General features: G+C 40.2%; 1 protein-coding gene across 1 annotated transcript in view; it reads left to right on the top strand.

The window, feature by feature from the left end:
* The window catches only part of myo15ab (myosin XVAb), a 67150-nt gene that overhangs the window by 2696 nt on the left and 49775 nt on the right, over positions 1 to 14679 (top strand). Inside the window, exons 2-19 of the mRNA XM_036211869.1 lie at positions 570 to 706; positions 819 to 2939; positions 3017 to 3439; positions 4179 to 6116; positions 6216 to 6335; positions 6438 to 6755; positions 6916 to 7113; positions 7295 to 7536; positions 8080 to 8473; positions 8821 to 8903; positions 10125 to 10188; positions 10283 to 10392; positions 10785 to 10859; positions 11453 to 11543; positions 11642 to 11647; positions 11730 to 11833; positions 12992 to 13055; positions 13336 to 13449. Of these exons, the coding sequence (XP_036067762.1) occupies positions 876 to 2939; positions 3017 to 3439; positions 4179 to 6116; positions 6216 to 6335; positions 6438 to 6755; positions 6916 to 7113; positions 7295 to 7536; positions 8080 to 8473; positions 8821 to 8903; positions 10125 to 10188; positions 10283 to 10392; positions 10785 to 10859; positions 11453 to 11543; positions 11642 to 11647; positions 11730 to 11833; positions 12992 to 13055; positions 13336 to 13449 (6408 nt within the window). The 5' untranslated portion in view covers positions 570 to 706; positions 819 to 875. The remainder of the gene's footprint in view (positions 1 to 569; positions 707 to 818; positions 2940 to 3016; positions 3440 to 4178; positions 6117 to 6215; positions 6336 to 6437; positions 6756 to 6915; positions 7114 to 7294; positions 7537 to 8079; positions 8474 to 8820; positions 8904 to 10124; positions 10189 to 10282; positions 10393 to 10784; positions 10860 to 11452; positions 11544 to 11641; positions 11648 to 11729; positions 11834 to 12991; positions 13056 to 13335; positions 13450 to 14679) is intronic.

Raw genomic sequence — 14679 nt, 5'->3', positions numbered from 1 at the left:
AATAACAGCTCAATATTTTGTGTGTTTTAATGTTTCAAATCTAGCTTTTGCACAAAAACAAACACGGCAGGAGTCGTGCTAAGTAGAAATTAGCAAAACCAACAGCGTAATATTCTCGGTTTCAGTTAACAGCAAGGAGAATTTTAATTACTTCCTCAATACCATTTAGGCATAAGTAGATGGATTTTTACAAAAAAAGTGATCGGAAATTAGTCATTGAAACTACTGAATCTAAATAATGGGATAGGGTCATGACAGAGATTTTCAGACTTTTTAGAAGATTTTTGAGAGGACAGACATTCAGAATATGAGTGTAGTGTGCTTTTAAAGGCAAACCAGATGTTGCAGGCCTGTTAAAAAATCTACCGGCTTTAAAGAATTCAAATGTAAAGGATTTACACTGCTCACGGTTACCTTTAAACTTTAGCTGAAATGTATTAAACCTTTTAAAACATTTCCATCTGTTAGTATAGGTAAGCACCTATGAGCATGAGGCTTTTAAATGGGGATGAATTAACTGTGATAATTTTCTGTGTTCACACTGACGCTCCTTGTCTATATCTGGACAGTAACCTTGATGGGGACCGCAGCTGTGCAGTTTAAAGCTGCTTTGGACGAGAGGACCTCTCCTCACAGTGATTTCAAACCTGTGTACAGTTCCTGCATTAAATCAGATTGGCGTGTCTAAACCAAGAAAGGTTCAAAGGTTGGTTTTTCATTTAAAAGGGAACAAAAATCTTTTGGTCCTCTAATTCTAAAAGTGTCTTGCTGCCCGATTACTGGTATGAATGTGATTCTCTGTGCTTCTATGTTTCAAGGTCAGCTTCTCTGAATCCTGTACAGAAGGCATGTTGTGTCCATAGTCGCTCGTCAAAATGCCAGGCAAAAAAGACACCAAGAAGGACACAAAGAAGGGAGGTAAACCAGAACCAGAAAAAAAGAAAGAGGAGGAAAAGAAAGGCAAGGAAGACAAAAAGGGAGGGAAAGATGACAAGAAACCCACAAAGGATGATAAAAAAGGTGGGAAAGATGACAAGAAAGGGGGAAAGAAGGGAAAGGAGGAGCCACCCAAGGGGAAGGACGGAGGAAAGAAAGGAAAAGATAAACAAAAAGGCAAGAAAGTAGAGTCAGAGGAAGAGGAAGAGGAGGTATTCAGTGACGAGGAAGAGGAAGAAGAGTTTAGTGAGGAAGAAGATGAAGAGGAGGACTCAGAAGATGACAGAAGGGGAAAAGGAGGAAAGGGGGGTAAAGGGAAAAAGGGGAAATCTAGACGAGGATACGACTCGGAAGAGGATGAAGAAGATTTTGAAGATGAATATGACGAAGATGAAGATGTCCGGGGGAAGTCAAAAAAGAAAGCTAAGGATGGTCAACACAAAGGAGGAAAATCTGATACCCATAAGAAAAAGGCCAAGAAAAAAGAAGAACCTCCCCCACCTCCAGCCAAGGAAATACCTAAGAAAGGTTTGAAGAACATGTCCAGAATGTTCTTGAAGTTTTCTGGTTTTCAGAGGCGCAAGAACAGCGTGAAGAAGCTGAAAAGCACGTCTCGTTTGTTTCTTGGTTTGGGGAGAAAAATGAGCAAACTTGCCAAGAAGAAACGCAGAAAGTCTATGATGAAAAACACTTCCCGATTTATGATGAAGTTTCAGGCAAGCAAAAAGAGAAAAAAACAGAAAGAGGCCAAGGAGAATGGTGGAAAGAAACACAAGTACATGCTTCTTCGTCTGGGGGGATTATCGAATGAGAAGAAGGGTGGCTTCTTCAAAGGTTTATTTAAAAAAAAGGGTGGGGCTGGACCTTCTGATGACTTTAAAAACAGCAGCACATTATTGGGGAAGGTTGCTGCAGCAGCTAACTGGCTGACAAAACGTTTTATCTTCAACAAAATGCGAGGGAACTCAAGAAATAATGGCTGGGGGAGTCGAGGAGGAAACAACAGACAATCCAGTTCTAGGCAAAATATCCATGGCTATTATAACAATGGTTATGAACATGGGGAGGAGATGTATGGCTACGACTATCAAGATTTAGCCCACCAGAAAGGTTATGGAGGATATGATGATGGTTATGGTGGCTATGATGATAACCCAATGGCATCATATGGAAGACAGGGTCAGTTTGGTTACAATGGTGCAGGTGGAACTGATTATCAAGACCTAGAGTATTATGAGGAAGATGGACTATATGATTTAAATGCAGGATATTATGAAGAGGATCTTTATGATGATGACATGGGTCATTATTATGGCCCTCATTCATCTGCTCAAGCATTGTATTATGACCAGGAAACTGATGACTATGGTTACCAGCAACAACCAGCAATGTATGATGAGCATCTGGACTACTATGCTCCAGTGGGCAAAGGTTATGTCTATGGAGGGGAGGAGGATGGGTTCCTGGATTCTGCAGCTCAGGTGTATTATGATGAAAATGGTCATGGAGTTTATTATGAAACTGGACTCATGGACCCGTATGAAAGCACACAAGAAAGCTTTTATCAAACCCCTCATACATCCTTCATGGGGGTGCAAGGTTTTCCACCAGACTATCAGTTTACCTATAATGATGGTGAAATGACCTACCAAGACTTCAGCTCACAGCAGACAACTGGATTCCAACCATCAAGTCAGCATGTCTATGGCTTTGAAGGTTTTGATGGCCAGGGAATTGATCAGGCACAGGGATTTTATGGGGACCAGTACGGTGGCCAGATGAATCAAAGTAGGGAAGAAACTAGTGGGTTTCAGGAAGGAGACATTACCTTTAGGGTTCCTAGACCTCAAGTGCGACTGTTTGGGAAAGAGCGTCTAGACGTCCCTTTGCCCCCTCCACCTACGTTGCCACCTGATCCTGAATTTGAGGACATGTCAGACATCCAGTATGAAGACCAAATTCCTGCTCCAGGTCTGAATGGAAACATGATGTCCCTACAGCAGGTAGTATCAACCACACCAATATTATTTTGATTTTAACCTCCAACTTTCACTCTCAAATAATGTCCCTGCACCAACAGATGATGCTACCACACCAACAGATGATGCTACCACAGCAACAGATGACGCTACCACAGCAACAGATGATGCTACCACAGCAACAGATGATGCTACCACACCAACAGGTGATGCTACCACAGGAGCAGGTGATTTCTCCACATCAGCAGATGATTTCTCCACATCAGCAGATAATTTCACCCCACCAGCAGATGATTTCACCCCACCAGCAGATGATTTCACCAAACCAACATATGATATCTCAACCGCAGCAGTTTATTTCCCCTCAACAACAGATGATACAAATGCAAGCCATGTCACCTCAAGGGATGATGGTGTCACCTCAAATTATGTCATCACAAGAGCGGATAATGTCACCTCAAATGGTGACACCACAAGATCAAATGATTCAACAACAAATGTCGCCACAAATGATTTCTCCACAGGTAACGCTGCTTCTAGTATGCCAACACTTTGTGTTGACGAAAAGTATTCACTATGTGAATACTTTTTTATTTTGTGAATACTTTTTTCTTGATTTTTGCTAGAAAAATAGGTTGTAACCTAAACATTTTTAACAAAGTCAGGTGGCCCAATTAGGAACTTAAAGTGAGCACACTTCAAGTAAAATTCAGCATGTTTTCATTTTTTCCTAATTTCTTTGAGTTTTTCAACAACGAGAAACAGATTACATGATGTCCCTTAGGACCCTGTTGAAAATTCTGTTTTGCATTAGAAACACTTTGCATAAGAATCGACCGCCAAAACTTTCTTGTTTGGTCACCATTTGATAAAAAAATGAAACTTGTTTTCTCAAACTGTCATTGATTTTAGCTTGTTCATGTCCTAAAACCCACACATTGATAGGAGGCAGCCTTTAAAATAAACTGCATAAAATACAACATTGTTATCTAACTAATGGGTGAAAAACTACTTCCACTATTGTAAAAGTGATTTGGTTATAGAGAGGAAACTGAGTTTATCAAAGCTATTTTTATTAGACCAGGTTTTCAACCTCTAGATGTGAACTGACTTTGTATTTATTGACAAGAAAAAGTTTATCGATACAATTACTTTCTTTTCTTTTTTAAGAACTAGTTGCCAGGAAAATTAATTGTGTAATTGCCATCATTTTCTTGTATTATTGGTAGGGCATTTTAAATTTGCTTAATTTTTGTGCCACAGATGATGACAGATCCAATGGCAATACCACAGCAGCAGGGTTATGGACCTCCCTCAATCCCAACTCCAACCGCTATGATTATTAAGCAAGCAAACATGTCTCCACTTTCTGTCCGACGGATGCAACTCTCTCCTACTCCATCCCGCCGCTCTGTCATTATGCCCTCTCCACAGATGCAACGACATCCATCTGCCATGCCTTCCCCTGTGCCCTCTCCGATGGTTGCACGTGGAGGGATCCCCTCACCTCAGCCTTTGGTGAGGAGTGGATTTGTTAACTCTCAAAGACCCCCCTCTGTTATATCTCGAGGAATCTCCCACAATGCCTCCCCTATGGTGTCCCCAATGCTTCATCGTAAAATGCAACCACAGAGATCAACCTCTGTCCAAGCTAGAGGACCATCACCCCCCCATTCTCCACGTGCCTCTATGATTCGCCAGAGTCCTCCAGGCTCACCAAGAGCATCTATGAAGCGCTATTCTCCACCACCCTCACCCCGTCTTTCCATGAGGATGCAAAGTCCTCCACCATCACCTATACCTGCACAACATTCATTTGAAGGAGCACCAATGCGAAGGTCACCATCCCCTCCCATGTCTCCAGGTCACGTATCTCCTCCTCAGTTAAGCAGAAGATTTTCTCCCTCTCCCTCGCCTTCTCGTAGAAGTTTATCTCAGCAAGGACCACCACCTGTTTCTCCATCTCCTACTCTTTCTCGACGCTCAACTCGCCTGCTAAGGGATCCCACACCAGTGGCCAGGCCTCGGCTAGGAGGGAATGTTCCTCTAGGTACTGTCAGACCTTCTCCTATGGGTCTCAGAGGGCGTCCAGTTCCCCCACCCACCCAGAATGTTCGGCCATTTCGCCCGTCTTCTATAAGAAGCAATAGATCTTCTGTTCTTACCATAGACTCCCTCCACTCATCTCCTTTCCAGTCTCCCCATATGGTTCATCGAGCTCCGCTGATGAGAAGAGAGTCAGGCCGACTTCCTCCTCGGCCCATTGCTCGAGGGCGTCCTCTTGTCAAGCAGTCCATAAGGAGGATGCCTCCTGCTTCACCACAGTTTTCCCATAAGCAAATGTCACATCCTGCATCCCCACGTCTCTCCCCTCGTCTTTCTCATCGGTCCTCCCCCGTCCCAGCCCCTCGCACTGTCCACCCCCCTAATTTTTCCTCAGAAATGTACATGTCAGGTCCAAATGCTGATCCCTTACCTCAATTTGTTGTCCCTTCTCCACAAATGGTTGCCATGGGTGACATATCTCCTAAATATGTAGAACAGCCCTATGAGCAGCCCCTGCCCCCTTCTTCCCCAGTATTGTCTGGTGCTCTGCAAAACCAGGCATTGAGAGACGCATCGTATGTGTCTCCACTACAAAGACCGCAGTCTCCATACACATCTTTACCCTCATCTCCGATGCTCTCTGGAGCCTTGAGACATGGTCAGGCACTCAGAGGAGTGGCTTCTTATCAGACCCCACAGTTGCAATCACCATATGGTCCAACTGTTGTCACTCCATATGATTATATCTCTGAACCTGGCCCTGCACCACTGCTTCATGATGCACTGCAAAGCCGGTCTAATTTGCAAAATGTCTCTGCTATAAAGTCTCCCATGATGCAACGTCGTAATCCTTATTCACCAACAGTCCCGCAGCTCCACAGTGCTCTTCATCAGAACCAAAACCTTCGGCAAGCGTCTTTTCAAACACCAATGCAACTAAGTGGGCCCCATCCTGGACCTCAAAGACCTTCCTCACCAATGTTAGGAAGTGCCCTGAAAAATCCACATTTAATGCAGGCATCCTTCCAGCTGCCAGCCGGGACCTTAACATCCCCTTATACAGTTTCACATTCCCCCTCAATGCTTGGCCAAGCACTTGGAAACCGACAAGTTAGGGGAGCGTCATATGTCCTGCCTGATGGATCAGTTGTCAGAGTATGTACAGTGGCAACATGTTGACTGAACAATAACATATATACAATTATTATACAACCATTCAAACTGAATGTCGAATGTCCTTTTCTACCCAAACAGGACCCCTACAACCAGCAAAAGCAATTCTCACCTAATCTCTCTGGAGCTCTTCAGAACCAGCATTTTAGGAATGCATCATACACCCTTCCCGACGGCACAATTGTTGATCCTCGACAGCCAGTAATCTATTACTTTTAGTTCTTTCCTATAGGTTAAATATATATGTTTTAGTTGAGGTTAAAGCTAATGAATATTTTCATGTTTTGCTGTTTTCCCATTTAGCAGTCTTTTTCACCGCATCTTTCAAAGGCCTTAAGCAACCCAGCTCTGCGTGAAGCCTCCTACTCTCTGCCTGATGGAACCATTGTGATTGATTCCAAGACACAAAAATCAGCAAATCTTACAGCAGCTCTTCAAAATCCTTACCTGAAGAGTGCGTCTTACACTTTACCAGATGGCACTATCATCATTGATCCACGGAAACCTGCCTCTCCAAACCTTTCCGGTGCACTCAGAAATTCCGCGCTTATGAATGCTTCGTTCTCACTACCAGATGGGGTTCGAGACCCTAGTACTCCAATACCGCCAAACCTGGCTAAGGTTAGTTATTGATTTTGATTTCTCAGATTTTTCTCAGATAAAAGATGATTCTTTATGCTTTGTACTGTTATCTTTTCTCCTTATTGGTGTCATGCATTCACTTTATTTAAGTGTAATGTTTGTGGGCACCTAGAGTTAAACTAGCTTTTCTTATGTGCAGGCTCTCAATAATCCAGCCTTAAAGGGAGCATCATACACGCTTGCAGATGGAACAATAATAGTGGACCCAAGAAAACCAAGGAGCCCAAACCTCTCAGCTGCCCTTCAGAATCCTTATCTGAAGGGTGTGTCCTACACCTTACCCGATGGAACTGTCGTTATTGATCCATGGAAACCAGTTGGTCCTAATTTATCTAAAGTGTGTACTTTTTAAAATAATTTATTTTCCTCAATTGGTATATGTCTGGTTTAAATGTTTTTACTGTCAAATATTCTCATAATCTATTATACTGTCATCATCTATTACAAATGTTTATTGTTTGTTTATGTTGGCAGTCTTAAAGATGAACTGACTTAATGTTTCTTTTGTGGCCTTGAAGGCTCTTTTGAATACAAACCTTCGTGGTGCATCATATCATCTCCCTGACGGCTCACTGGTCATGCCCGGGCAGAAACCCTCCTCTCCAAACCTAACATCTGCTCTCAGGCAAAACATGAACCTTCGCTCTAAAAATCTCTACCATCTCTCAGACAATTCAGTGCTAACAGGAGCACCCAAGCCCACCAGCCCCAACGTTTTCTCTGCGCTCCAGAATGATGAACTGCGTGATGTCAATTTAAGGTGAGCATCTGGAAAAAAGGCATTTCGGGTGTCTCTTTTCATGACTGGCAGAAAATAGAAACATTGATTTAGTTTACAATCACGGGCGATAAAAATAAAAAGTAGATCCAGCAGTGATTTTAAAAAGTAGATGTTTTGAAGTTTAACACAGGGAGCTCAGATCATGATGTTTGGATAGGTTCAGAGCAGCTAGAAAGATCATATTGGCAAGACAATGCTGAGGCTGGGGCTATCAAAAGGCCTTAAGAAAGAACAAAACAGGTTCATGGGTGTAGTCAAGGAGGACATGAGAGTGTTAAAAAAAAGTGCTGTCAGTGACTTGTTGCATATCTCATGGTTCAGAGTTGAATTTATCTTTAAATGCAAGTCTGAAGTTTGAGGCTTTGATCAAGAGCAAGAGTGAACATGTTTTATTAAAAGGTTTGTTGGTTTACTCTTGAAAGTTAAGGATAAGATGCTAAACAAAATTTAGCTTCATGAATTCTAACACATACTATTACACAATCATGCTCTGTAACAAGACCTATACTTGTTTTGTTTTAGGCTGCCGGATGGGTCTCTTCTAATGCGACGATTCAACAACCCTAAGCTCTCTGAAGCCATCCAAAACCAGCAACTTCGTTATGCTTCATACACTGTGCCAACAGGACTGCAGGGCGAGGACAATCGATATGCTGTGATACCTCCTTATGGGCCACGTTCTGGGCACTGGGCAAGGAACGCTCAAGGTGGAGGTGATGGTGGGGAGGATGTTTGGGCAGCTGAGAGGGTTCTGCCACATGGAACGGTCCAGAATTTGTCAAAGTGGGCCATGTACAGGGAAGATGGGGTGTTAGAAGGGTACACACCAGCTCCGAGAGTCGTGGGAGGACAGCCTCAAGGACTAGACTGGATGCCTGATAGAGCCAGAGTGCCTGGTCAATCCTGGTATGACAAGGTAGCAATTTTGAATTTTCACATGGATGTTGATATCACTATAATGCAAAAGTTAAAATAAGTGTTACTAGTTTTGGGTTTGTTTAAAAGTAAAAACCCAGATAAAGATAATCACTTTTAATGATAAGCATTGTGACTAGACATACTATTTAGTGGTCACCTCAGAGCCAGCAAGCTGAAAGAATGAATTGATACTTTGTAATACTCAAACTTTTCCAAAAAAAAAAAAAACAGCTTTGCTTCTTAATATTGATTCTCCATTCATTGTGACAAATCTGCCAGAAGCTACATCAATACTGTATGATGTAAAGAAGTGTATAACATACTAATTTGTGTGTTCATTTCCAGATCTACTCTGTCATAAGCATGCCTACAACAAGCCACAGGGTTAAACGCTGGGCGGAGGGAATGGAAGATATGACACAGCTTCCGTAAGTGTGTCCCAGAACAAAGAGAACGCTCTCTCATTAACTCCTCTTATACTCTTTCAAGTCTGTAATAGTTCACCCCTCCAGCAATACAACTTATGTCACTGCATTAGTTATGGTTGCTTTGTGAATCCCAGTGAGCCTGCTGATTTAAAAAAATCTCACGCACAAATTTAAGAAACAAATATAAAAAAGTTACATACAGTGCAACCTATTTTCTGCATTGTAAGGCGCACTTAAAAGCTTTTTTTTTTTCAAAATACAACCATGCACCTAGAAACATAGAGTGGCTTATGTATGGATTAATTCTGTTTGTGCTCACTGATGTTGAAGCAATTTTGAGAGGTATGCGGCGCTCTGTCAAAAATGTGAGTCTGGTTTTTAACAATTTGCAAACAAGTTTAGGTGTTATTGTGAATACGCTAATGTGTAGCATTGTTTTGTGTGTGTGTGTTACTAACACGGCTAGAAGTTAGTGTTTCAAACATATTTCTTAGCGGTATCAGTCTTCTTTATGCTGAAAACAAGATTGGGCATTTGAGGTCTAGTGAATATGCTAAACATGGCTAACGTGTAGCTTTGTTGGGTTTTTTTTTGTTTTTACATGTTACTAACACAGCTAGAAGTTAGCATTTCAATTCAAACATAAGTTTTAGTGGTATATGCCTGTTTTTTATGTGTTGCAGAGAAGATTGAGAGTTTAAGGTTTAGTGAATTTGCTAACATGGCTAACGGATGGCGTTGTAGGACTCGTTTTTAATATGTTACTAACACAGTTACAAGTTAGAGTATTCAAACATATGCTTTACAGGTATTAGTCTTTTTTATGTGTTCTAGTGAATATGCTAATATGGCTAACGTGTAGTATGTTGCCAACAATTACTAGAATTACTACCGTTAATAAAACCTGATGGACCTTTTATTTCTGACTCTTAATGTACCTCATACTTCAGTGTGCCTTATATACAAATAAGCTTAAAAGAAGACCATTTATTGAAGGTGTGCCTTATAAACCGGCGCCCCTGTAGTGCAATACATGTGTATACACTTTTTTATTACAAGATCAGTAGACATCTTTTTGAATTGGAGACCTCCATATCTGATAGTGAATCGGTCTTTTCAGTTCATTAATGGCACTTAAGAGAAAGCTTTGAAAAGTTAACTGAAGTGTTCATTGAATCTAATTGATTTTTTATTCATTGCATGTGCTGTCTTTGTTGTCAGTGAGCTGAATGAAACTACCGTTCTGATGAACTTGAAGAAACGGTTCGACCAAGAACTTATTTATGTATGTCACATTCCCTTGATTTTCCTATGTTATGTGAAGCCCATATTGAAGAGTCCAGTTGAATTCATTCACTTACTCTGTTTACTTCTCCCAGACGTACATAGGCAGCATCCTTGTGTCTGTGAACCCCTACAAGCTGCTGAATGTTTACGGCACAGACATGGTACTTCAGTATGAAGGCCACGGGCTAAGCGATAACCCTCCGTAAGCACCTTTAAGCCTATATCTTTTTTATGTGTATTCGATCTGTTTGACCTCAAATATCTTACCTATAATCAAAGATGTACCGGTAGCAGTTTTTATTGTTGTCCTGCATTTACTTATGTGTGGTTTTCCTCACATCTATAGTACGTTTCCTTGAATGTGTGGTGAAGTGTGCTTCTAACGAATATGATGATAAATAGAGGTCTGAATGCAGGTACTCTCAGGTGTTAGGAAGAAGCTACTGTTACACTATTATAGGTTGGTTGCTGGGTGACAGTTGAGTAATAGCTTTAATTGCCTTTTTTACACAATAGACACGGAGGTCCAGAAAACCAATGGACCGGCCAACTGTTGAGAACATTCGATTAAATGTATTTTTTTTTCTGTTGCAGTCATCTTTTTGCCATTGTTAACCTCTCATATACCACCATGATGGATGCCAAAAAAGACCAGTGCATTGTGATTAGGTAACACCACACTTTTTTTGTTTGTTTAATTTTTCTTGTCTTTTAGTTTTCTTTACAGCATAAATGACCCATTTCAAGTTAGGCTGCAATACCTCAATCTTATTGAAGCCTGACCTTTAACAAAGACAATTCAAAGTCTAAACTACTCAAAGATTTTGAGCCTTTTAAAGGTGGAATTGCTAATAGGCTGTTGTTTTGCTGGGGAGTCAAAGTGCATTTTGAGCTGTAAACTGGTTATCCTACTCTCTCTTTTATGATTGTCTGGAGCAGCCACCATTAATGAATATATTTCAGTATCAAAATAGTTCTTAACCACAAAAACACCTCCACTATTTTCAATTCTTGGCCCTATGTTCTTTTTACATTTTTTTTAATTTGAAGCCAGTGGAGTATAAACTGCATTTTGCAGTATATACTCCACGTTTCATTGTTACAAGTATTTGTAATTCATTCAGTTGTAATATTTAAACTTTTATATGACTGTATTTGAGGTGCAACTGATAGCTTTTACAAAAATGTAAAAGTTAGGAAAAAGAAAATCAGAGATGTGATAAGCACCTTAAAACAATGACCAATCATTTTTGTTGTTACAGTGGAGAAAGTGGATCAGGGAAAACTGAAGCAACTAAACTGATACTTCGTTACCTCACAGCCATACATCATAAGCGCAACGTCACACAACAGGTGATTACCAAATATTTGACTTATGTGCCCATTTATAATTTGAAAGCTATTTTTTAAAAATACTTTCGTTCTATTGTGCTTTTCTTTTGTGCTATCAGATACAGGTAAAGCAATTTCCCGTCACGAGAAGCGTTATTCCCATTGACGGTACTCCTTATAGTATTTATTTGTGCAATAATCGCTCAGATACTGGAGGCCACGCCCTTGTTGGAGTCTTTTGGGAATGCCAAAACGGTCCGTAATGACAACTCTTCACGCTTTGGCAAATATGTGCAGATCTACATGGATGAGTGAGTACAAATGAGTTATAGTCAGAACTGGTTTGACTTTTTCAACATTTTTGTGACATTATTCAAAACTGTTCTTTTGAAACCAAGTTTTTTGACGTCTAAAAATCTGACATCAATGTTGCAGCCTAAGCAAGGATAAAAAAAATTCTGCTGTTAAAGGGATTTAAAGACCCACTCCGATAAAAATGATGTTTTTGGTGTTTTTTTATCATGACGGTGGATATATGTTAAGAAAATTAAGCTTAAAGTTATATTTATTTTTTCAAATTGTTATGAATCAGGAGCAGACGCAAACATACCATTGGAAAAAGAGCTTTTTCGTTTTGTAGAAATAACCTGGGGAGGCCACAAGCTCCCTGCTGCGCTCCATTCTGATGCCTCCATTTGTAGACGACTAGATCCATGCACGTCTTTGTTTGCTTAAATCTGTATGGCTGGATGGACTTAATATTGCTTGCAATTTTTTGTTGCACCATTAATGTTAGGTTTGGGACCCGAAGGGCTGTAAACTAGCGGGAGAACATGTAAACCGAGAGCTCTCAGGGAGGGGAAGAGGGGACAGAACTGCTCGGCATCAACAGTCCACCCACATTTCTGAGGCAAATTTTGAATAGACTTCTGCTGATTTGCAGAAACTATGTCCTTGAAAACGACAGTTTTTAAAACATTCTGGCTAAAAACGGCATAATCATACTCAAAGACCACTGGGAACACTTTTAAAATAGATCAGAGGATCGGAGTGGACCTTTAAGTAACATTCAAGACAGCAAAAATAAGCTTTAATGCAAAAAAGGTAAACTCTTTTTAAAGGACAGGTCAGGAATAAATCCAATACAGTTTTCAGGAAATGTGTAGTTTTTGAATAAAGTTCAAATACTTACTTTTTATTTATTTTTGTACTTCAAAGAATAGAGACAGCCACACTCACAATATTAAAATACTTTATTTTTGTCAACGCAAATGCTCAACACAGTCTTAAAGAGAAAAAAAACAAATGCGCCCTAGTGGCACAGTTAGACTAAAACTTGATCCTCTGCTACAACTGTGACCTAGAAGATCCAAATACGTTTACCCATGCATGACTTGTTACTTAACTCATTCTTACTGTGTGTGAATGCATGTATGTGCGTGTGTACCTGCCTGCGTGCCATTCGCCAGGGGTGTAATCAGCGGTGCCATAACGTCCCAGTACCTGTTGGAGAAGTCTCGTATTGTCTTTCAGGTGAAAATCAAAAGAACACACACAGCAGGCTGATGAGAGTCTTCTTACAATTGAGTCATACCGAGAAAGAGGAGACCGTGGAGCCACACGGCATGATTGATGTTTTTATCTCAGTGGGGGCTTTAGCCAGTCCGGTTGCTTTCCACTTACCTCTCAAGCTGTTCATCCATTCATGAAACATCATTTAACACACCCACGCCCATCGCTTTAAAAAACAGTCACAATTTCCCAGTTAGGTTGATGCGTGTCACTAACTGTAGATTTGTGTGTCCATTTGCAGGCCAAATCAGAGAGAAACTACCACATCTTCTATGAGTTGTTGGCAGGTCTTCCCCCCAATGAGAAGCACTCGCTGTATCTGCAGGAGGCTGAGACCTACTACTATCTGAACCAGGTGCTTGCATGTGAAAACACCCTTTCACCTACCTGTAGAGCTTAGGACACTCACTTAAGATCATTTTTATTAACCTATTCACGGCTTAAACATTGACGCATTTTAACACTAAAGGACCTAAAGGTTGACAAACAGGTTGACAATAGTTTTAAATGTTTTCTATCCATGGAAAATATTTCAACTTTTAAAAGAAGTTGCAAATATTGACAGACATATTGAAAACTGTCATGCTTGCCTCATAAGATCCAGCCTATTTCACTTTATGTTCAGTCTATTTTACTTATTTTGTTATTCTATTTTACTTTATTTTGGTAATTTTACTCCATCTGTGTGCTGTACGGACGCTGGTACCTGAATTTCCCTGAGGACTTCCAAAGGGATTAATAAAGTATTGTCTATTCTATTCTATTCTATTCTATTCTATTCTATTCTATTCTATTCTATTCTATTCTAACTGTAAAATGAGATATATAGGTTGTGTCTGAATTCCTTCGCTACTCACTGTATAGTACGTTTGTCATTTTGTAGTGCTGTCCGAATCTACAATTCCAAATTCGATTGTCCTAGAAATTTCCCAGAAGTCTTTGCGAAAAACCAGAGAGCATCAATGCTTACCACATTGGCGAATATAGACCAGAATGCATTGCCCTTGAACAATTTTTCCAAAAAAAAAACAAAAAAGTGTTTAAATGTAATTTTAAAATAAACCATCCATGTTTTCATCATCAGAACACAGTGGAGTCATAAATAGACTCTTTAAAATGCTTGTATTGATTAGATTTTCACAAAAATTGGTGATGTCATTCTTGCTGCATAAAAACAACAAAAAAGTAGTGAGCATGGTGTCCAAATTCTTTTTAAAATCCAGAGCACTATATAGTCTCACACTATATAGTTTTTTAGTAGTTAGGGATTAGGGTGGGAATTCATATGTAGCCCAAAATTCCAAAATCCAGTGTCCTAGAAACTTCCCAGAATTGGATTGCATTCCGTTTGAACAATTTTTAGGGGAAAAAAATGTTTTTTCTTTTTTTGTTTTTTGTTTTAATAAACGATCCAAGCTGTCATAATCACAACAGAGTGGATTCATAAAAACTCTTCGCAAAATATTCATATTTATTAAGTTTTTACTTCAGGAAATCAGTGATGTAATTTCTGGCTTTTAAAGAAAAGAAAAAGTAGTGAGCGTGGTGTCCGAAATTACTTCCAAAATCTAGGGGGACTAGATTG

This window comes from Oryzias melastigma, linkage group LG1 (genome assembly GCF_002922805.2).
Source record: "Oryzias melastigma strain HK-1 linkage group LG1, ASM292280v2, whole genome shotgun sequence".
NCBI lineage: Eukaryota > Metazoa > Chordata > Actinopteri > Beloniformes > Adrianichthyidae > Oryzias > Oryzias melastigma.
Note: the sequence above shows the minus strand (reverse complement) of the source record. Positions and strands in the feature narration are given on the sequence as shown.